Raw genomic sequence first — 22400 nt, 5'->3', positions numbered from 1 at the left:
TTATTTCTCCTGTGAACTACTTAGGTCTCCTGTTGAATTGAATATTGAACCGATATCACTGATAGATGATTGAGATCTAAACTGAGATAAAAAAAAACAAATAATGCCTTTAATATCGGCAGCTACACTTTGGAATATATTGTGTCTATGTATATACACAACGTCATGAATGTTTAAGGGTTAAGAAAGAGATCTAAATAGCAGTGTGGTAAAGCCTAAATTATATCTCTCTCAATGGAACACACAAGTTATGATTTTTTATGAATTTTAAAACGTTCATTTGATTAAAATAACAAAAGGCAGGAAGTACCATCTTTTCTGTTGATCATGCTGTCTTGTGAGCACCTACCTGTATCCTTTTACCTGGTACTGACATTATCTCTCACAAAGATAAAGATGTGACGAAAAAAAATATATAATGTGTCCATACCATTTATCGTGATGTCACAACGCCTAATATAGATCCAGCTGTATGATATAAGGGAAGACATTCGTATAATACATCATCCGGTGTCGCATGACAATAGTTGAATAAAGATGAACCAGTCATACACTTTGTATGTGTGATAATAGCAGGTTTTGGTAAGCCTTTGGAAGAAAAAATTAAAAAAAAACATCAACAAATAAAAAACAAAAACAAAAAACAAGAGGAAAACTTTTCCATGCTTTTTCCACTCACAGAATCATTTTTCAACAAAATTACATACAAGATATGCAATTTGATTGCAATTTTCCCATGCTTTTGAAACAATTTGTTTCGAATGTCGTGTCTAACCAAAATGAAATAGTTTGTAATCGAAAGACATTATTAAGCTTAAAGTCAAATGTAATTTTGAAATTTGTTAAGAATGTTCTTCTTCGATTTTATATGGGATAAGTAATAAAAATTTGCCAAAATCTGTCAAAACCTACAGTTTACAGTCGGACGTTCATAATTTGGTGATCTGTTCAGAAATAACGTTACCCTAGTTTTGATAGTACCCCAAAGTACACACATGGAGCTGTGATACTGCGATTTTAAGCAAACTTTAAGATTTAACGACTTTCTAAAATGGCCCGGATACTAAATTAATTCTAAGGAACCTTTCCCTACCTCTCCAAATAATGCACAACTGTGGGATACTGTAGCGGATAATTTTTTTTTTGCGAATCAGGTACTGACTGTACCAAATTTACAGTATTATTTAAGAACATCAAGAACATTGGATTTAGAATTTAATCATAAAAATGTAAAGCTCAGAAACAAGATCTTTTGCTTTACATTTAATATATTTGTAATGTGATTCCGAAGAAATAAAAAGTAATAGTATTACGACCTCTTAGGACCATGATAATACGTTTATGATCGATCAATTGTTGGTTGGTGTTTAACACCACTTTGAGCACTCTTAGCTATATCACATCGTTTTTTATTGGTAAAGGAAGCAAGAGTTCCCATAGAAATCAACAGAACTTTGACAGGAAAACGGACAATCATAGTTAATTATTGGAGTCGAGCGCACCTTGCCACGAGCGGAGTTTGAACACACACACCAGTGTTGATAGGTTAGTGATCAATGTAGATGAATTACATTTTACTTTACAATGAGCTTACCGTCATACTTTCCTGTGACTACGCCACACACCAACAAGAAATCAAATTGTAAGCAGGGGTCTGGAAGTCGACCGCCCCTTGAAACCAAACAGGGGGGTAAAGGGGGGGGGGGTGGGGGGGGGGGGGCGCAGAAACTTATCAGTGGGGCTGTAAAAAAGAAATACAATGAAAACTAAATTGTAAGTTGCTGTTTGGGATGCATAAATACTAGAGATGTCAACTCGGTGAATATTTACTAATCGAGCACTCGTTGGATTTACCGAGCAATACTCGAGTACTCGCTCGGAAAAACATCTACAAAATAGAAACACAAAATTATACCCATTTTACGTATTGTGGGACGTTGTCTTATGGACGTAAAACCATCAACATTATTACCCAGAACTAGATAATAGTCCAATGAATTTTATACTATAATTAATAGCTCATTTACCACATGTACTTATTATGTAAACTGGCAATAATCTAATCAATTAATTAATAAACATCTAGAGAAAAATGATTACTCAAACAATAGTATTTGGGAATCGTATAAAAACACATTTAATGATCAACAAAAGGTGATGATTAGAACTTACTGATATCTTTAACCATTTTCTGAGGGTCGACACAGGGTGCAACAATTTTTTTATTATTCAGAAATATTATCTTGTCAACTTTCTGTGACGAGTCGATTTCTCAACTTTGTTACGTAACTAACAGTCCTGCTAATGAAAATATTTGCTCTGATGGTACAGAGGTGGTGGAATGACTAAGACACGATTAGCTAAAAGTTTAAGCCTTGAAAAGATGCTCTTGTTCATAGCCTACCTATGTTTGGATAAATTTTAAATCTTATTTCTTTAAGAAGGCAACAACATTCTAACAGGAAACCGATTAGTCGAGTATCATTATGGTATTCGATACTCGGTACTACCGAGCGATACTCGAGTACTCGAGTACTCGTTGACATCCCTAATAAATACACAGTTACGTCCGGTAGCAAGGAGGTAAACTTTGGTTCAGTAATAAAGAAACATGACGCAAACCAAATTGTAAGTTGCTGTTTGAGATACATAAATAAAGTTACGTCTGGTAGCAAGGATGTATACAGGGAGTGTGTAATAAAGAAACAGGACTAAAACCAAGTTATAAGTTGTTGTTTGGGATGCATGGATACGCAGTAACGTCCGGTAGCATGAGGGTACTAAAGAGAATGTCATACTATTTGTATGTTATAGAATCCTTTGAAAACTTGTATTGCTTTTCCTGCAATTTCACTTCTAATTTACTACCTACTGGTAAGTTAATAGGAGTTTAATTTTCCTGTTTCCATCCGATGCAAAAGTGTTAATTACCTGGTCAATATCAAGTTAAATTTCCTGATGGTCATGAATTGATGACAGACCTTTGAGTCTTTCCTCCAACATCGTTGATCTAAGGTAGGTTTTTATTTGTTTAAGATCAATATATGATCTCTTTGCAGTAGCAGATGTTACTGGCATAGTCAGTAGTAACTTCACAGCTGTATAAATTTTAGCGTACAATTCAGGTTTTGCATGCTTCAGGGAGTCAATCGGTGTACTTTGCTTATCAACAGCATTTTGCCATTTGCATTTCCACCTGACCATTTCTGCCCTATATGCTGCAATTTACTCTGGAGGTAGATCTCCTGCAAATGGCATAAGACCTTAAGTTCTGTTTCTTTAGTGAGAAAGGTAAGTTTTGAAGGGATTAAGTATTGAGCGAATAACCTTTCTTCGAGAATAACAAGCCTCATTTCAATTTCATTTGCAATATGGTCGAGCAATTGGTAATATAATGATCGTCGCCAATACTCTTCAGGTGTATCAGCTGGCATATTATCCCGATGCTGTTGTCTTCCTGTCATTCTTGGTTTGCTCGGTAGTACAGTCTGCTCTTCTGCGAGTTTGAGGATGTCCCCATATAACTCTTGCCAGACGGTGTCATCCTGCCTTATTCAACGAAGGCTGACAGCTGAAAATAACTGTCTCAGCTTCAGACGGGCCAAGTCAATGGGAGGTCTTTGTAGCAGATTATATAAAACCAAACTGTACTGAAGTACATGTTCTGTTACAACCAGGGTAACAATGAATCCAAAATCGTGAATAGCCAGTTTCAGTTAATTGGCATTTCTATCACTGTCTGTCCCTTAGTCATCCAACTTGTCAAAGATTAAGGCATGAACAGATTTGAATGTGTTTAGAGCGTCAACTTTACTTGACTATCGAGTCTCGCACATTTCCTTTATTTTTCTACGCCCGTCAAAAGCCTCTAACTGCCGCCCGTTCTAGCATGGTTTCAAACCTACGTTATCTTTTAGAAAAATAACTGAATGCAAATGAAATATCATTTACGGTATTACTGTATTGCGGATAATAGGGAGTTGGCATGATTTGAAAACAGCAAAATTTAAGCAATGTGAATGGTAGTGCAAATTTTGGGCTTCCGGTATTTCTGCTTCAATACGTTTGCGAACACCAGAGAATTTACCTGCCATAGTAGCAGCTCCATCTTAAACTTGGCCTCTCATTGCCTAAGTCATGATCCCTACTCACGCAGTTTGTCCATAATAGTAGCTTTCCAGTTGTTGAACTTGCCTCAGCAAATCCAAGAAACACCTCTTTCACACACAAATCTCCGTTGCCATCAGTACCTACATAACGGACACACAAACACATTTGCTCTGTGGTAGAAACATCAGTAGTTTCACCTATAATTACACTGCAGCAATCAGCAGAATTACACTCCATGACGATACGTTGTCGTTACAGTTTGCCGCAAATATGAATTAATTCATTTTGTATTGTAGGCGATAGGTATCTTGCGTCTCGGGGGCTGTTTTGTAAATGATCAGCTAAAATCTGATCAGTTTCAACTCTATAGTTGATGAGAGCTATGAAATTACTTTTTCCTACGGTATGAACTCGCAAAGGATGTTCTGTTTCCAACAAAGATAAATAGTCTTCAGTATACTTTTCAAAAAACGATATCTGGGTAACAATAAAGACTGCTTTACACAAAGATCATATACCACACAAAAAATCCAAGAAGAAAAATAAACACCCATAGATAAAAGGAAATTTAAAAAAGCTCACAAAAAGTCAACAATGACTCTACAAAAGAATGAAGAAAACCAAGGATTCTAAAGTAAAGGAAGAATACAAAGCCTTAAAGAAAGAGGTGCAAAAAAACAACAACGAAATGCATACTGGCAATACATTAAAGATATCATTACTCCTCAAAACGACGAAAGACCATTTGAGGGATCAAAGAAATTCTGGACTTTTGTCAAACATAAAAGAAAAGAAAAGATTGGTATAACATCACTTATGAAGGAAGGAAAACTTCACAGAACCAGCTGATAAGGCGAACATCCTTAATGCACAATTTAAATCTGCATTTTTTGAAAGAAGTACATTCACACAAGATCAGTTTATATCCTCTATGCGAATGAAATTAAAGAATACGATACCAACTATGAAAAACATAACCATAACTACAGAAGGCCTAGAGAAACTGCTAAAACACCCGAGCCCAAACAAATCACCCGGGTCGGATGGTATATCACCAAGATTTCCTGAAGAATTACACAGTGAGACAGCACCTCTTCTGTACAGATACTGTTTGCAAAATCCGTAGAAACCGGAGTGGTTCCAACAAACTGGCGTTCAGCAAATGTATCTCCAGTTTTCAAGAAGGGTAACAAGTATACTGCAGCAAACTACAGGCCCATATCCCTGACGTCAATATGCTGCAACGTCATGGAACACATAATTGTATCATCAATTATGACCCATGATGAAAACAACAACATTCTTTACAAGTTATACATGGCTTCAGGAAAGGCAGATCCTGTAAAACTCAACTCATAGAATTCGTTAACATGAACGTGTGACAACAAACATATGTGCTTATAATGGACTTTGCCAAGGCCTTTGATAAGGTAAACAATAGCGTACTTGTGAACAAATTAAAAGCTTATGGAATTAGAGGCAACACAAACACGTAGATAAAGAACTGGCCGAATAGAAGAACACAAACTGTCGTATTAGCAGGATGCAATTCAACATCAGTCACTGTAGATTCATGAGTACCTCAGGGCACAGTCCTTCGTCAAAAGATCTTTCTTTATTACATCAATGACTTGCAAAAAGACTTAAATTCTACAGTTCGCCTGTTTGCAGATGACACCATCGCCTACCTGACAATAACATCCAAAAACTGTGGAAAATATTACAAGGAGACCTTAATAAACTAGCAAGATGGGAACAACTATGGTGCATGAAATTCCAACCTGACAAATGCAACGTTTGAGGGAAACAAACAAGAAGACGTCAATTAAAACATCATATCATCTCCATGGTCACAATTTGGAAGGAGTACAGGCAGCCAAATACTTAGGTCTCATCATTCAAAACAACCTGAAATGAGATCAACACTTACAGCAGATAACGGATAAAGCAAATAAAACACTCGGATTTTTGCAGAGAAACATCAGAATTTCATCAACAAAAGTGCGACAAGGAAGAAATATACATTCAAACGCATACCAAGTATCATACTAACGTATCGATGCAAACTGCCATCAATCATCTTCTAGATATTCGTATCATTGAAAATTCTCATTTTGCATCATGTACAATTTGCAACCAAACGTTTTACCAGTTTTAGGTTCCGAACTGTATGCAGCTATAGAAGATATCGCTGAGGAATTAGAAAATCATGGACTTGTACACTTTTGATTCAACAGATGTCGAAATACCTTCGATATTTAGACGGTTAAACTTTGAAATGAAGGCAGCACCAGAAGATCGAATTTCATGTGATATGAGGTCAAACTTCAACGTGATGTCTACTAATTGTTTAATTTTCACATCGGGTACAACAGGTAGGGTATGTTTTTGTAAGGTGTATATGGTGGTTATATTTAGGCCTTCAGCAACATAAAAAAATGATTGTCTTTAACAATGCGAATTATTTCAAAATGAAAACAAGTTGCATTATTTTGGTGATCAATATTTGTATATATGTACATATAAATTTATATTTGACGCGTCACTTATTACAGTACGAGCTGAAGATACAAAACAATAAAAAAAAGAAAAAGTTCACAAAAAGAAACAGAAAAATAGACCTTGGAAGCTCGATAAAAAAAAGCGAAAAGTGAATAAAAATAGAAAAAAAAATCGAAAAAAAAAACTTAGGAGGTGAAAAAAAGATAAGCGACAACAATCTTAAAAAATTGAAAAATTAAGCAAAAAAGAAACAATAATTGTCAATTGGATCTCTCCTGGAACAGATTCGATAGTAAATCCAATAAATTGTAAGGAAAGAACGAGAGATCGGTTATGTAGTAAATGTATTTCCTCACACATGTTTTAACTCTAAAAAGTTGAAAATGTTAATATACTACCTATATCTATTCATATTCATATTGTGCCCCATTGAAATGAAATCCGGAATAAGCATCAAAATACAATTAAAATGTGTTGATTGCCCACTTCCACTCACAAATGAATCATTTATTTAAATAAATCATCACGTAGGATTTATTTTTCGTGGTGGAAACAAGCTGTCATTTACCTATCAATGTATATATTTCTAAGAAGAATTGAATGAAAGGGATGTCGAATAAATCAACGATAGGAAAACAATCTAGTGGTCACCATACAGTCCAGTTAGACTTCAGAATTGGTACTTACTGCTTCTCCGCTAAATACGCCGAATTTAGGTTAATCGTCTCGGAGTCAGAAAAAGTGTGTGCGGGTTTGGGCGACTTGTCATTAATGCGTACTATCAGCTTGTGTACTACCACGTTGAAAATGTTGCCCATCATGTCGGTCTAGTACACATCAGGATTCATATTTATATCATATACATGTTCTCGTCTAATATGACCTAATATGTGCCCCTGGAGTTTAAATACCAGATCATCATCACCACAATTGATAGGTATATATAGAACATGTCTACTGCTAGGGCAAGCTATTTGTATTTGTTACTAGTATTCACCGATAGTCAGCGGACTGTCCGCTTTCTTCAGCTTAAAAACCAATTTCCATTCAAAGGTACGAAGGTATTATAATAGAAAATTCATTTTATTCCCATTGACCAAAACGGTTGTCTTATAAACCTTACTAATTGTCAGTTTGTTCTTTTATATCAACCCCTATCAATAACTCTTCATATGCGTAATTGATATTTTTTAGGTTTACCGAAACCTGTTTTTGTGACACATTTAAAGTGTTTATTTGCTGGGTTTTTATTGGCAAACAGAACCAGTACCACTTCAGATGATATACTTTACACATGTCTTCCCCTTTACCAATCTGCTGGATCAATGTTTGGAGTCGGAACTATAAGAAGATATGGTAAGCCATGATGTCATTTTTTCTAAATTAATCAAATTATTGCTACTGAGGTTTTAGGTCTCGTGAATTTCTAATTCCGATGTTTTAAAAGCAATTTCTACTTTTTAATAAACTCGCAGAACCAATGATATTAACGTTTGTTTGTTCATTGTATTTGGTGCAACAACAAAAATGAAAGTGTAAAGGTGAATTTGCATCAGACAAGTATTAATAATATGTAAGTAACTGTGTTATTTAGCAAACTTTAAGTTGTATTAATAGAAAAACAAAGGAAATTAAACTGTTTTCAAAGATGTATTTCTTTTATATATGCACTGCAATTAAGGACGTTTCGAAAGATCAAATATTGTATGAAAAGTCCTTGTAGAGCATAAATACTTAAAAAAATAAATCATACTCCTATCCTCTACCCCTGCCCCTACATATAAGATGTGGTTCTTTGGAATTCTGACCGACGATGTTGTCCATGTTTTCAATCTTGTTTATATTATCTATTTTAAAGTTAATTAATTCCTTAAAACTATTTGATTTTCCAGGAGTAATCGTAAAAAGATGTATCCCTGAACTCATTATAGATACCAGGATTAAACTTGTGTACCCCCGACGCGCGTCTACAAAAGACTCGTCAGTGACACTCGAATACATTTAAAAAAAAGCTAAATAATGTTTGAAGTTGAAGAGCATTGAGGACCCTAAATTCCGAAAAGTTTTGCTAAATAATCTATTCCTATGGGTAGAAACTCCTTAGTAGTTCAAAACTTTTGTAAAACAGTTGATTTATGATTGTGACATTTAAATGATAATTATTCCCCCACTTTAAAAAAGTGGGTGATATACTGTTTTACCTCTGTCTGTCCGTCAGTCCATCCATGAATATTTTCGTTGCAACTTTCGCAGGAACTACAATTCAAGGATTCCTGAAATTTGGTTTCAGGGTTTATATAAGTCAGCTATACCGAGTGATGCGTTTTCAGATTCAGCACTCAACAACTTCCCGTTTACCGAACACTTGTATCATTTTACACATGATAGCCAAGTTGAAAATTTTCGTCGCATTTGTCTCAGGAACTACAATACAAGGATTTCGAAAATTTGGTTTCAGGGTGTATATAATTCATCTATACTGTGTGATGCATTTTCAGATTCATCACTCAACAACTTCCTGTTTACCAAAATATTCGGGCGGGGGTATCATCAGTGGGCAGTAGCTAGCAGTTTCACTTGTTTATCCAACACAGAAGTGCTGACTACTGGACTGGTGAGAAAACATCCACCAGCAGATAGGCGAAGTTGCATGCCTTGATTAGATTTATTATTCTATTATTTTGATGAGAGATAGAAAAAATTATGTAAAAGAGCGATTGAAAACGTCAATGTTTATAATATAAATATGCCACTTATTTTACCCTTAAGGAATAACAATAGTTCTGTCAGAAAGATTTTTTGCCAGCAGGTTTTTCCAGGAATGCCGTCAGCACAATGTCACCATAATTCAGTACATAGGAGAAATGTGCCACTACTTAGTCAATAACCCCAAAGTAGGTCATGTGTGTTTTATTCTGTTGGTAAGGTAAACTGTCTTTGTTATGGATTTAGACCATTGTGTTACATTTTGTACTTTATCATAGTGCCTGCTTTCATAATTACGTTCAACAGGTTTCAACGTGGAGCCGTTAAAAAAATCTAGAATGTGTGCTTCCACATGTACATCCAATTTTGTAGATTCCCATGATACTGAACTTAGAAAATGACCAGCAGTATTCCCGATCGATAAACTATTTCGTGTACTGTAATCAAATCTTACAATAGTTTTCAGTTTGTTTTTTCATTTAACTTTTTCATTTAAGTATTTTTACAAACCTTTTTTACTGAAACTAGATCCAGATCATTAACACCAAGTGTTTGATTGTGAGTGTGGATTATTACGGTGCTTATACATCTTTGGTTTTTATCTCTCTTGCGACGAAAGTCGCAGTATGCGAGACATAGGGATTACAATCCGGCGGCGGCGTGAACTAATTGTATAAATCTTTATATTTCAAAAGGTAGAAGACCTGAATGCTTCATACCTTGTATGCAGATTCCTTATGTTACGAAGTTTCCGTCTGTCTTATGTCCATGATCCTTGACCTCATTTTCATGGTTCATTGACTGCTTGAAAAAAAATACTTTTTTTTGTTAAGTGAAATACTCACTTAATATGAGAAATAGGATAACTATATTTGGTATATGGGTTCCTTGCAACGTCTACATGTCCATCAGGTGGGGTCCAACTGACCTCGACCTGATTTCATGGATCAGTTATCAATGTTAAAGTTACGTGGTCAAGTCCGTTTCTCAGATACTATAAGCAGTAAGTCAACTATATGTGGTGTATGGAATGATTGTAAGGGGTACATGTCAGTCTGGCAGATTTCATCTGACTTTGACCTCAATTTCATGGTTCATTGGTCAATGTTAAGTGTTTGCGTTTTGGTCTGTTTCTCAAGTACTTTAAGCAATAGGTCAACTATATTTGGTGTATGGAATGATTGTAAGGTGTATATGCCGTTCTAGTCGGTATCATCTGACCTTGACCTCATTTTCATGGGTTTCTGTGTTTATGTCTGTTTTTTTCAAATACTTATAGCAATAGGTCAGCTATATTTGGTGTATGGAATAATGGTAAGGTGTACATGTCTGTCTGGCAAATATCACCTGAAATTGACCTTATTTTCATGGTTCATTGGTCAATAATAAGTTTTTGTGCTTTGGTCTGTTTTTCAATTACCATAAGCAATAGGTCAACTATATTTGTTGTATGGTGTATATCTGGCTGACAGGATTTATCTGAACTTGACCTCAATGTCATGGTTCTTTAAAAATGTTAAGTTTATGTGATACTTTATTAAGACTTTCAACATAAATCAATGGTCAGTAAAGCAGGCAAGATATTTCAGCGTGTGCACTCTTGTCAAATATATGACTTAAAACGTTCCTGATTAAGGTGAATCAAGGAAAGCGAATCAGACGCATACAATTATTGTGTCATTTTCCGTTTTTTACATAATATTATACAGAGATTATTTCTGGGCTTGTTAATCGGTTTGGAATTTTTTTTTATGTATTATACCTTTTTTTGTTCTTTCTCAGAAAAAATATGAAAGAATGAAAAAAAATCTGAATTAAAATATGTCAAGCATTTTACTATGCACACATACGACAGAATTTAATGTTCAACAAGTTTCATATGTAACTTGAATAAATTTAGCTGGAAAATTATTCGTGGGGACAAAAACAAAACGTAGATGTTAAAGTCCGTGTATTAAAAAAAAACTAATTTCCGGACAGGTCTTTCGTTAGCTAAAATGTAAACTTTTTTGTCAAAAAAGATTTTAAATTATTGCACATTCTGTGCGTGAAAACAAACTTCCATATTTACCAATATCAATCTTAATATTTAATTTAAGAGTACAATTGATACAGAAAACTCAATAACGGCTGCCATTGGAAATGGACTGAGAAAAGATATATGGAGTGAATTCCAAAACCGTTTTAAGATAGAAGATATTATTGAGATTTATGGTGCTACTGAACTTTCATTTGGATTTGGTAATTTTTACAATGCAGATGGGGCAACTGGACGAAAAACACCTCTATTGGAAAGGATACATTTCCTGGTCCTGTTAAAGGATTGTTTTCTTCAATACTTTTGATTTTTATACATGTACGTGTAATTTTGTGGATAAAACGATATCTTCTGTGAACTTGGCGAGTAAGCATGTTTATTTCATTTCATTCTTTCATTCAAAAATAACAAAATGTGCACCTCCGATTTGTCTTAACCAGACCATAAAGGTCTCTACAAAAAAAATCCTGTTATTGTTAACAATTAAAACAAACAATAACAACAACAGATATTACTGTGACGAAAATGATTATACAGATTAACAAGCACTGACAGCATTAATCCTTGGCATTTGTTGTTAACATATGCATTTAAATTATATGTTTTTGTGACTCTTTGCTAGATGCATTTGAAGTCATGGTCTTATAATGTCTTAGTTCTATAAACTTTTGCAAAAATGCGAGTTTCGAATCAATTTTGTAAGTTTAAATCATGAGATTATTTCATTTTTTCAGAAAATTTTACTTCCGATAGCATTTATCAAGTTTGACTCTTATACTAACCAGCCTGTCCGTAATGATAAGGAACGATGTGTTCCGGTGGAGACAGGTAAGTATTTAATTTTGATACCAAGAAAGAAATATTCTTTATAGTCAATAACCTACAAAATTAATTTACTTTTATAATTGTTGAATTTTCATGTTTTTTATATAATTATTTTTATACATCTTAAATACATGATAGGAAAGTTCAGACATTTTGTTACTGATATTTGCATCGAGATAGAAAATGCAACAGCATACACATTGAAATTTTGATTTTTGTTGAGAAACTTCATGCTAACACGGATTTCTGATTTCTATTTGTATTGAATAAGACACTCTTATATTGTAGGTGAACCTGGGCTTTTGATAATCAGATTTGATTAACGAATGCCTACTGAGGGATATAAAAACAAAGAAGAAGCAAATATAAAGAGATTCTTATATAATGTATTTAAAGATGGGGATAAATTCATCAATTCGGGTGACTTGCTCTACATTGACAAGGATTATTACATATTCTTTTATGACAGACTTGGCGATACATTTAAGTAAGATATGTATGGGTAGCCATCAATATGTCTTCAAGAATTTCCTTTCCCTTTTTTCTTTAATGGTCTTACAAATGTACGTATGTATTCAATAAATTTGCTTACAGAAATCATATAGTGTCATCAGAATATATTTACTTACCAAGTCAGGAACCATTTTTTCAGTGGTTGTAGTTTGTTGCTGTATATCATATTTGTTTTTCGTTTATTGTTTTATATATAAATTAGGCCGTGCGTTTTTTCGTTTGAATTGTTTAAATTTTGTTCTTTCTGTGCCTTTAATTGCTTATTATGCGGTATGGGTATTGCTCATTTTTGAAGGCCGTACAGTTACCTATAGTTGTTAACTTCTACGTCATTTGGTCTCTGGTGGAGAGTTGTGTCATTGGCAATCATACCACATCTTCTTATTTTAATATTTACTGCACCCTTTGCTATCTTCCAGATTCATTATACGAAATCAAGAGAATCAGCTATAAATAAAGTTGTACGTATGCATGTTTGAAAATAATATAGAATTTAGTTTTTGAGGTTGAAAGGTAAAAAAAGTCCACTACTGCATTAGCTTATACTATATCTGATCTATCATATTTATGTACCTGTTTTATAGATGGAAAGGCGAAAACGTGTCTACTACTGAAGTAGCTAACACTATATCTGAGCTATCATTTATAACAGATACATGTGTTTATGGTGTTACGGTGCCAGGTAAATATGTTTACATTAAACGACATGTATGTGGTAAAATAGTTCCTTGTGTCATACTTAATTGTAGACTTGGGGCGATTGAACGATTGGTGCTGTTTATTAACAGTTTTACATTTTTAAAGAGCAAATTTTGACATCAAGATGTCTCCCATAAATGGTGTAGCTCATCCTCATTTAGAATAAGGTCTCATCATGGGGAAAATTTTTAAAATTAAAGATCAATTGTTATTAACGGGCGACCACAGAGGTTTTCAGTTAGGTTTTTCATAAACATTATATGTATATATTTATGATTTAAACGAGGTTTGGGCTCAATGTAAATTTAAGAGCAAAATATTGAGACTGTAGATCAAAGTAAAAGACACGACATTTGTTTGCGGCTGAATATAATTTGTTGTTGACCCCCACAAGAGAAACTCAGGGGCAATAATTGGGATAGCCATAGGAACTACTCAATCAAAAAAGAGGATTCAACATAATGTTATCAATAGTAGAGGAGTGGCTTTAGAGTAGATAAAGATATAATGAAATCAATAGAGGCCTCCTAAGATCTTCCATCACAGTTTGGAATAGACAAGAAAGTTTGAAAGAGCAGGAATGATGAGATTAGTGCTCATTTTTAAAATTTTGACTCTTACAATTAGACAAACGTGTTGTTTGTATAGTCAAAGTATAGTTGTGTATGCGTTATACTACAAGAAAAAACATAAGAACAGGCTATTAGGCCGTTAGTTTTCTCGTTTAAAATGTTTTTTTTATTTGTCATTTCGGGGCTTTTTATAGCTGACTATGCGGTATGGGTTTTGTTCATTGTTGAAGGCCATACAGTGACCTATAGTTGTTAATTTCTGTCATTTGGTCTCCTGTGGAGAGTTGTCTCGTTGGCAATTATTTTCTTTTTTTTTTTATATTAACAAGTAATTTGTTATAAACCTTTACAACTCATTACAGGTCATGACGATGTTAAATCGCTGCCTTCCAATCTTACTTAAATCTAACTTTTCTTTAGCTCTCCAAAAACAGAAGGCTGATGTTCGGTTTTTATATTTTTTGTTTTGTCCTATTCACATCTACTCTTACAATCAATATGGATGAAATAATATACATTCTTTTTGCTATGACAGCTTACTTGTAAAGATAGTAGGTAAAGTAGATGCAACAGTTGTTTACCGATGTTTAAATCTCATAAATCAATTCATGACAGACAGCTCAAGGTAAAAATTAAACAAATTAAATTAGGAAATCGTATGAACTTTAAAAGAAGCGATACCAAAAAAGTTCATCAAAGATACCAAAACTTATAATTTTTTAAGCCAGACGTAAGCTTCTCCTTATATGCATGTATTACTCGACATGCAAATCTGCATTCAATCAGAATGTTTCAATAGGGAGTAGCACAACATCAATAAATTGACATATCAGAAAACTATTCTAAAGATCTAAATCGGCGAAAACATGGCGCTAGTAAGTTGAGACACAGACACCTACTATTTCGTGATGGTGACAGTAATACTTATGAAGTGTCGATTTCAGTCTTACCTGTTGTAGCAGTTTTGTGAAAGGATCACAACCCTTTTAATAAAGTTCGTAACGAGCATTATAGATTGTGAAAAGTTCTTTTTGATAATTTGAATTTAGACCCTTAAGTTTGTTATTACAAAAAATAATTATCTCATAACAGCTCATATTGTGTATGTTTGATAATTCAGGTTGTGAGGGAAGAGCTGGGATGGCAACAATACATTTGGTTGATTCTGACAATGTAAAACCGACTGACGAAATGCTTTCTAAAATAGAGGAACAATGTAGAACGCAACTAGCAGGATATGCTATTCCAAGATTCTTAAGATTTACTCGTTTTCTAGATATTACCTCAACTTTCAAACAAATGAAGACTATGCTTAAAAGGGAAGGTTTTGATATCAACTTGCGATAGAACCAATTTATTATTTTGATATCAGAGGGCAAAAGTACTGTAAAATCGATAACGATATCTATTCAAACATCATCGATAAGCGTATTAACTTTTAACGTATTTGATGCTTGTAGAATTGTGTCTTCAAAATACTAGCATTGAGAATTCAATTTGAAATATATTTTTTAAACTTATTTTCAATGTAGCATGTAACAATATGTTGCTAAAATTAACCTAAATTAATCTATATCTCAATTGGTATCCCATTTGCGTTTAAAACTACTAGGTCTGAATAGCTGCAAATGGGAACCTGAGGATAGCATCCGTCAAAACCCCAGGTAACCATTGAGTCGGAACTGGTATGAACTGACATGATTAAGAGGATACATTATTCAAAATATTTGTACACTTTCAAGTTACAATCTCTGGTTATGCCCTTGACAACAAATTTGATCTTATATGTCTTTTTAGAAATATTTGGTAAGCATGATATGCATTTGACTTCGTAATTATCACGATGAATAATATGAAATCTGCGGACCTGGACGTTTTCGGCTTTTGTATGTTTTGAATATACCCTTTAGTTTTTTATGCCTTCGAAAGTTTTATATCATTGGTTATCGAATGATTCTCGTGTGGTATACTTACTTTATGTCAGTGAGGACAGTATTGAATTTATGTTACTGTTGAAGACTATATAAATTGATTTCAATTGGTATAAACAATTTTACAAATGTACTTGTATGTTAGTGTCGCAGGTACGTTAATTCAGATTTGATTGTTAAAATTTTATGGTTGTTAAAGCAATACGATTTATCGATTGTAGATTGCATAACGTCCAACGGCCAATATTACTTGATTAGTCGGGACGAAAAATTAATAATAAAAAATACATGTTCTCCAGAGAGGTTCGACCGGGTTGAAAGGCGAGAATTTACACTGCCACTGGAAAATGGGACTTTGCTGGATACGGGCAGAAATTTTACCTTGCGGACCTCTCAAGCAGTTGTTGCAGGAGTTTTTGCAAGAGTTGAAGAGAGAGACGGATGATACGAGAGGAACAATCCAAATTGACAAGTCGAAGAGAAACGTTAGTAGTACCAGAATATACGAAAATTACTTTTTGTTTCAAAATGAAAATGCTTGTTTGCGCTATTAAATAATTGTATGGCAAAAGTATTATGGAAACATATACATGGTATATTCCAACAGAATCATAGAAATGTGTGATATCCGTATGTGGTATTGCATAATTGTCTTTAAAATCTTGACATCACTATGGTGAAGGGGTTTTAACTGTTTGTGCAGCTATCATAGTATTGAAGAATGAATGTGGTTCTGTCAGTAGATCTTGTGGTGCACCAGATTCTATTACCTAAAAAATAATGAACAAATTTTGATATATGCTTTTGTCCTTTAAATACTAAAAATGCATTCTAGACCTAAAGGAATAAAATCTTCATTGGCTTATTTTGGTGGAAAAACAAAACCGGCAAACAATATTCTGTTAGCTTAAAAACATATTCACAAATTTTTTTCACAAAAATTTTCACAAAACTTATTTTCAAATTGCAGTGCTGTAAACATTCATATCATATTTCAATATATAATTACCATTCATTCATATTGTTAATACAAACGTTTATAACCAATGAGAGAAGGTTTGAAGGATACAAATTTAACACTGTAGTAACAAATATAACTAAATATGTATTGCTATACATTTATCAAAAAGTAAAATAACAAAAATTCCGAACTCCAAGGAAAATTCAAAGCGGAAAGTCCCTGATCAAAGTTATGGTCCTACATGCATCCTGTCGATATTATGTACTTATATTTTGGCATTGCACAATGTCGTGCATTTCTCAGAATGTTTTGTTACGTCTTTATACCAAATCTGTTGGATGTGTACTGATTGATACTATAGGAATGGAGATTATGAATTATTTATTAGTAGTTATTGTCTTTGTACTAGTTTTCAGTTCTGCGAGGGAGGGTTGAGCGATCACATACATGTTTAATCCTGCCATATCATGTATGTGCCTGTCCCAAGTAAGAAGACTATAATTCAGTTGTTGTCGTTGGTTGGTGTTTGTAATATTTGTTTTTCGTTTATAGTTTTGTCGAAATCAAGTCCTTGGTTTTATTCGTTTGAACTATTTGGTCATGTCGGAGCCTTTTGAAGCCGATTATATGGTATGGGTTTTGCTCTTTCTTGACAGCCGTACGTTGATTAATAGTTGCTTAAATCTGCTTCATTTGGATAGTCATCTTATTGACAATCATACCATATCTCCTTATTTTATATTGGTTTTATTTTGACAATACAGCCGATTTCATCAAAATTTCAAACGGAGGTGATGAGATGGTGTGTAAAAAGTTTTTGAAGTGTCTCAAGATACCTCAATCAAAACAAGATAACAAAGAGGTTATCTAATAAAATAAAAAAGTATTTTCATGTTAATTAACTTACTTCTCCATTATCCATAATCATGACGAGGTCAGAGTGTAGAACTGTATTTAGTCTGTGAGCTATGGTCACTACTGTACAATCACTAAATCTTTCTTTAATAGTTTTTTGGATAAGAGAATCCGTTTGAGTGTCAATAGAAGCTGTTGCTTCATCCAAAAGTAAAATCTGAGAACCATGTTATACACAGATAAGTTTAATTTAACAACAAACTATACTTATAAGATATAGATTGAGTAAATAACATTAATATTTCCGGGAAGTATTTTATAAATTAGTTTTCTTTCATTAAAATGCATGCAGTATAACTATCAAATCTGCGTGATTATGTAAACTAAAGTAATCACAAACTTAACGGCTTTCTCTACTGCAGATGCAATAATTGTAAATCAATAACTGCTGTACTCGATGGCAAATTACGGAAATTACTGAAGACAAAAATCTGCTGTACAAGAAAAGAATTGTTTTGAATTTCAAACGGGAACGTGGGTCCTATTGTATCTGCAGTAGTGAAGGTCGGTAGAACGATTTGGTGAAGATACGAAATCATATGGAACCAAATAATTTGATTTGTACGTGTAATCAAATATTGGTTTCTGGTCATATATTACTTCAACTGTTTCGGTTCATTTACATCCCTGGCTTTTAAATATTTGGCTTCGATCGTTCTTGATGAAGGCAAATCCAGAATATCATATCAAGGTATGGACTATTTCTCTACACAGTTGATATCACTGAATCTTGATTTAGCATAGTTTTTTTTAAATATATTTCTTATTTAATTTGCTTAATAATATATGAACATACCTTGTTCTTTCGTAATATTGCTCTAGCTAGGCATATTAGCTGTCGTTCTCCAACTGAGAAATTTTCACCATTTTCTTCTATTTTATAGTCGAGGTCTTGATCGAATTGCTGAACCTAAGTAACAATCAGTTACACAGAATTGTAAGATTTAAATTAAAAGCGATGACTTGTATGACTTAACTGATAAAACTTTTGATACATTGGATGAGAAGGTCTATACAATACAGCCATTCAACAAAAACGAAGTCATGCTACAAAGATCTTTCCAATCAACGGAGCTTTTTAATTGATAAATCAGAATGATTCTTCAAATGAGAACAATATTTTTAGTCACAAAGCAAGGCTTTTTTTTAAGCATTTATTTGAAAGCGTTCAAAAACGCTACATATGGATGTGAATAAACAATAGAAGGAGCAATTAATAAGTTATGATAAATACATGGTAGTAATTTTGCAAATACTTTAATGTGTCTGACAATATACTTATAGCTCTCCACCAACAGTTATAATCCTAAATTATCAAAACGAGAAATTCACGATGTCCGAGGGATACAGGATATAAAACCTTAAATATTCAATAATTTTGGATATTGACTTTTAATAAAGAAGGTCATTCTATTATCATACTAAATATCTAAATATGGGTGTTGGAGTCTTTTTGTTGCAGAATATTTCATATGTAAATCCGAATTGCAACCGGATCTTGTCACCGTCGCCATTTTCACCCAGAAACAAAAGTAGGAGGAACATAGCTGCTTCTTTCTTCGATATGGAAATGCGGCCAAATTGAAAAATTTGACAAGAGTTAATTTTACAATGTGCATATTCTCATGCAATTATTTTGCTTACGAGTAGTTTGGCGCCGGGAAAAGGATTATTTTTCTTATGGTAAGAAAAACATATTGCAATTGCTTTTTCGTTTTATTATTTGTTACTAAATAATATTTGATAATAGTAATTATTATTTTAAGGTTCGCCAATTTCAAAACTGAAATAAACACAGTGAGTTAAAATAAAGTAAGTTTGGGTTTAAACCACTCAAAATGCTTTATAAATAGTTGATTAACAACAATATATGTATAAATATATATCATTTAAATCTTCATCTTCGCTAGCCAAGGGTTACGATCCACTTCCCTCCTCTCCCTCTCCACCCTTGGCAGATTAAGCCAACATTTGTGATAACAATGTTGCGCCATCTATCGGTAGATTAAAGTCACGCCCATTCCGAATACATTATTCTTGACCAATGGTAGCACTTGAACTCTTCAATTGGAGGTAAAAACACGGTAGCGTCTAGATTCTACACACTTGGTAAAGCAGGAAACGAAAATATACGTTGACATTCATGCATTTGTGCAAGAAACATACACAGGAACTTCTATTAGTTGATTAAAAACATTCAAATTGTCACTAAATATAGTCGTATGTTTAGGGATGTAAAAACTTGTTGCGCAATAAGCACGTGGCAATTGTTTACATACACTTTCTACATTTACACTTGATCATGTTATAGGCGCTTTTTGATTGGATGCAGCGAGTTTCGACTGCAACCAATGAAAATCATTACCTTGTGTCTCCGAAATTCTATCTCAATCCGCCAAGGGTGGAGAGGATGGAAGTGGATCGTAACCCTTGGCTAGCGAAGATGTTAAATCTTGGATATGCAGTGCAGTGAGCATTTGATTATTTGGTTATCAACGAGAGCCTTAATATACCAAAAAGATATTCAAACTCCTTTGTCGAAAACAAACTGACGATATCATGGCAAAAAAACAAAAACGACCGAAAGACAAATAACAGTACATAGAAAACTACAGATTTAGCAACATGATCCCTACCGAAACTGGGGGTAATCGCAGGCGCTCTATAAGGGTAAGCAGATCCTGCTTCACATGTGGCACCCGTCGTGTTGCTCGTGTAGGTACAAATCCGGTGATAAGTCAAATTCGGTTGGTCATGATCACATTCGAAGAAACGGGGCGGGATTGTGATAACGAAGATTGAAACATATCTATCTACCCCAGCAAAAAAATTAAACGTTGCTATTATATGCATATTGCAGACATTGTATACCAACAAAGTACTGATTTACCTTTTCCTTCAGGTGAACATTCTCTAGTGAACTCCAAAGTTCTGAATCTGGATGTTTTCCGAACGGGTCAAGGTTGTATCTAAGTGAAGAACAATATTACTTTCAATCTATGTTCAAGTATATTTATTTTTTCGCGTAAACATCTGCATTTTGCTCGAAAATGATAAAAAAAATTAAAAAGTGTTAACATGAACGGTTAAAAAAGTGTTTAACTTGAAACTACCAGTATGATTGTGCAATAAACATGTCTAAACGAAATTACGTTTTGTTTATGAGACACACTTACATACACCCCACAATATCTATATCAAAACTTTGTTCAAAACACTACGTAACCCTAAGAAAATCAAATTTTACATGGCGTATTTCAAATAATTTTGATTTCCAAAATCGAATACTAAATCCCGTATTCCGAATTTCGAACATTCCATATAGTCTTTTGTCAGATATAAACTCATCTGTATTAAAATTTATTTTACCTCAATGTTCCTGCAAAAAGCACAGGATCTTGTGGAATTGTTGACAATCTTGACCTCAAAATTTTTAAAGCTATCTGAGAAACGTCTACGCCATCAATGTATATATGACCTTCCGACAATTGAACAAGTCTAAATAACGCAGCAGCAAGTGAAGATTTTCCTATAGGTTAAAAATACAAAATGGTTATATCATAAATTCATATGAGACTGTTCAACATCGAAAAGAATGTCTTAAGTTCTTCGTGCTTTTTTTAGTCTCTCACACCTTTTTGTGACACTGGATGTATTTATTAATTACACTATGTTGCTCAATCATAATAAAATAAATAATCATTGCAGCTTATGTTGATGTGTACACTTTAATCAGTATACCTATAATGAATAACATAATTAAATCTTTACCGGTTGCATTTATCTAATGCAATGAAAATGTATAATCAAATATATCTACAAAATCGTTATAATTGGAATACAATGAGATGTAGTATCTACGTCAATGAGACAGTGACACAACGGCACAAAAAAGCATTAAACCATGATAAATGTTGATAGTCATTTAACACTTGTTACCTGCTCCAGTTCTACCCACAATGCCAATTTTCATTTGAGGGTGCAAATCAAATGATATGTTTCTCAGCACTGGCTTCATGTTGTCACGGTATTTCATTTCAACTTTGGAGAATATTATTCTTCCTTCGTTTGGCCAATTGTCACTTGGAGTTGTATTAAATGTCTGAGGTTCAATTTCAAGGCTCTGAAGTTAAAGGAAACAATTAGAAACATTAATTGAGCGATTTACGGCATTACATTCTATTTCGTCATTGCCTTAATTCGACAAAAAAATCTACACTACTAGCACCTTTATATCATGGAATGGTGTGAGCACTGATTATCGTTTTGTCAAACAACCATACATGTATCTAACCAGATAAATATTTTAAATGAAGATATTCGTAAAGTCGAACGTGTTAAGGACTCAGCTAAATAGTCGCTCACATGTAATTTTATGCTAAACATATAGGAGCGCCTGATTCAACCCCGGTTTTTGGAGAGGATTCGAGGTGTTTCCAATAGTGTGTTTTGTAGACTGTTTTCCTTTCATTGTTTTTTCTTTTTTTCCATGGCGATGTACGTTGAGTATCGACTTATGGCATTGAATATCCCTTTGGTAACTTCATCCTCTATTTCATATGAAGCCCACTAAAAGGATAGTAAAAATGCCAAACTACAAGGTAAATTCAAGAGGAAGTCCATAGAAA

The 22400-nt window shown here is 33.7% G+C and overlaps 2 protein-coding genes across 2 annotated transcripts in view; one reads left to right on the top strand and one right to left on the bottom strand.

Annotated features, from left to right (window-relative positions):
- Nucleotides 1-6388: 6388 nt before the first annotated feature.
- Nucleotides 6389-15312, top strand: LOC127726452 (long-chain fatty acid transport protein 1-like). The gene is made up of 6 exons (XM_052233829.1): nt 6389-6485; nt 9382-9506; nt 11418-11582; nt 12520-12668; nt 13279-13376; nt 15086-15312. The coding sequence occupies exons 1-6, from the start codon at nt 6389-6391 to the stop codon at nt 15310-15312; spliced, it is 861 nt and encodes a 286-aa protein (XP_052089789.1).
- Nucleotides 15313-16439: 1127 nt separating this feature from the next.
- LOC127726451 (ATP-binding cassette sub-family C member 5-like) overlaps nt 16440-22400 on the bottom strand; it is a 122816-nt gene continuing 116855 nt past the window's right edge. Inside the window, exons 28-33 of the mRNA XM_052233828.1 lie at nt 21712-21895; nt 21142-21301; nt 20663-20741; nt 18569-18682; nt 17765-17929; nt 16440-16666 (exon numbers count right to left, since the gene is read on the bottom strand). Of these exons, the coding sequence (XP_052089788.1) occupies nt 16568-16666; nt 17765-17929; nt 18569-18682; nt 20663-20741; nt 21142-21301; nt 21712-21895 (801 nt within the window). The 3' untranslated portion in view covers nt 16440-16567. The remainder of the gene's footprint in view (nt 16667-17764; nt 17930-18568; nt 18683-20662; nt 20742-21141; nt 21302-21711; nt 21896-22400) is intronic.

This window comes from Mytilus californianus, unplaced genomic scaffold, assembly GCF_021869535.1.
Source record: "Mytilus californianus isolate M0D057914Y unplaced genomic scaffold, xbMytCali1.0.p SCAF_17, whole genome shotgun sequence".
Classification (NCBI taxonomy): domain Eukaryota; kingdom Metazoa; phylum Mollusca; class Bivalvia; order Mytilida; family Mytilidae; genus Mytilus; species Mytilus californianus.
This window is presented reverse-complemented; position numbering and strand designations above follow the sequence as displayed.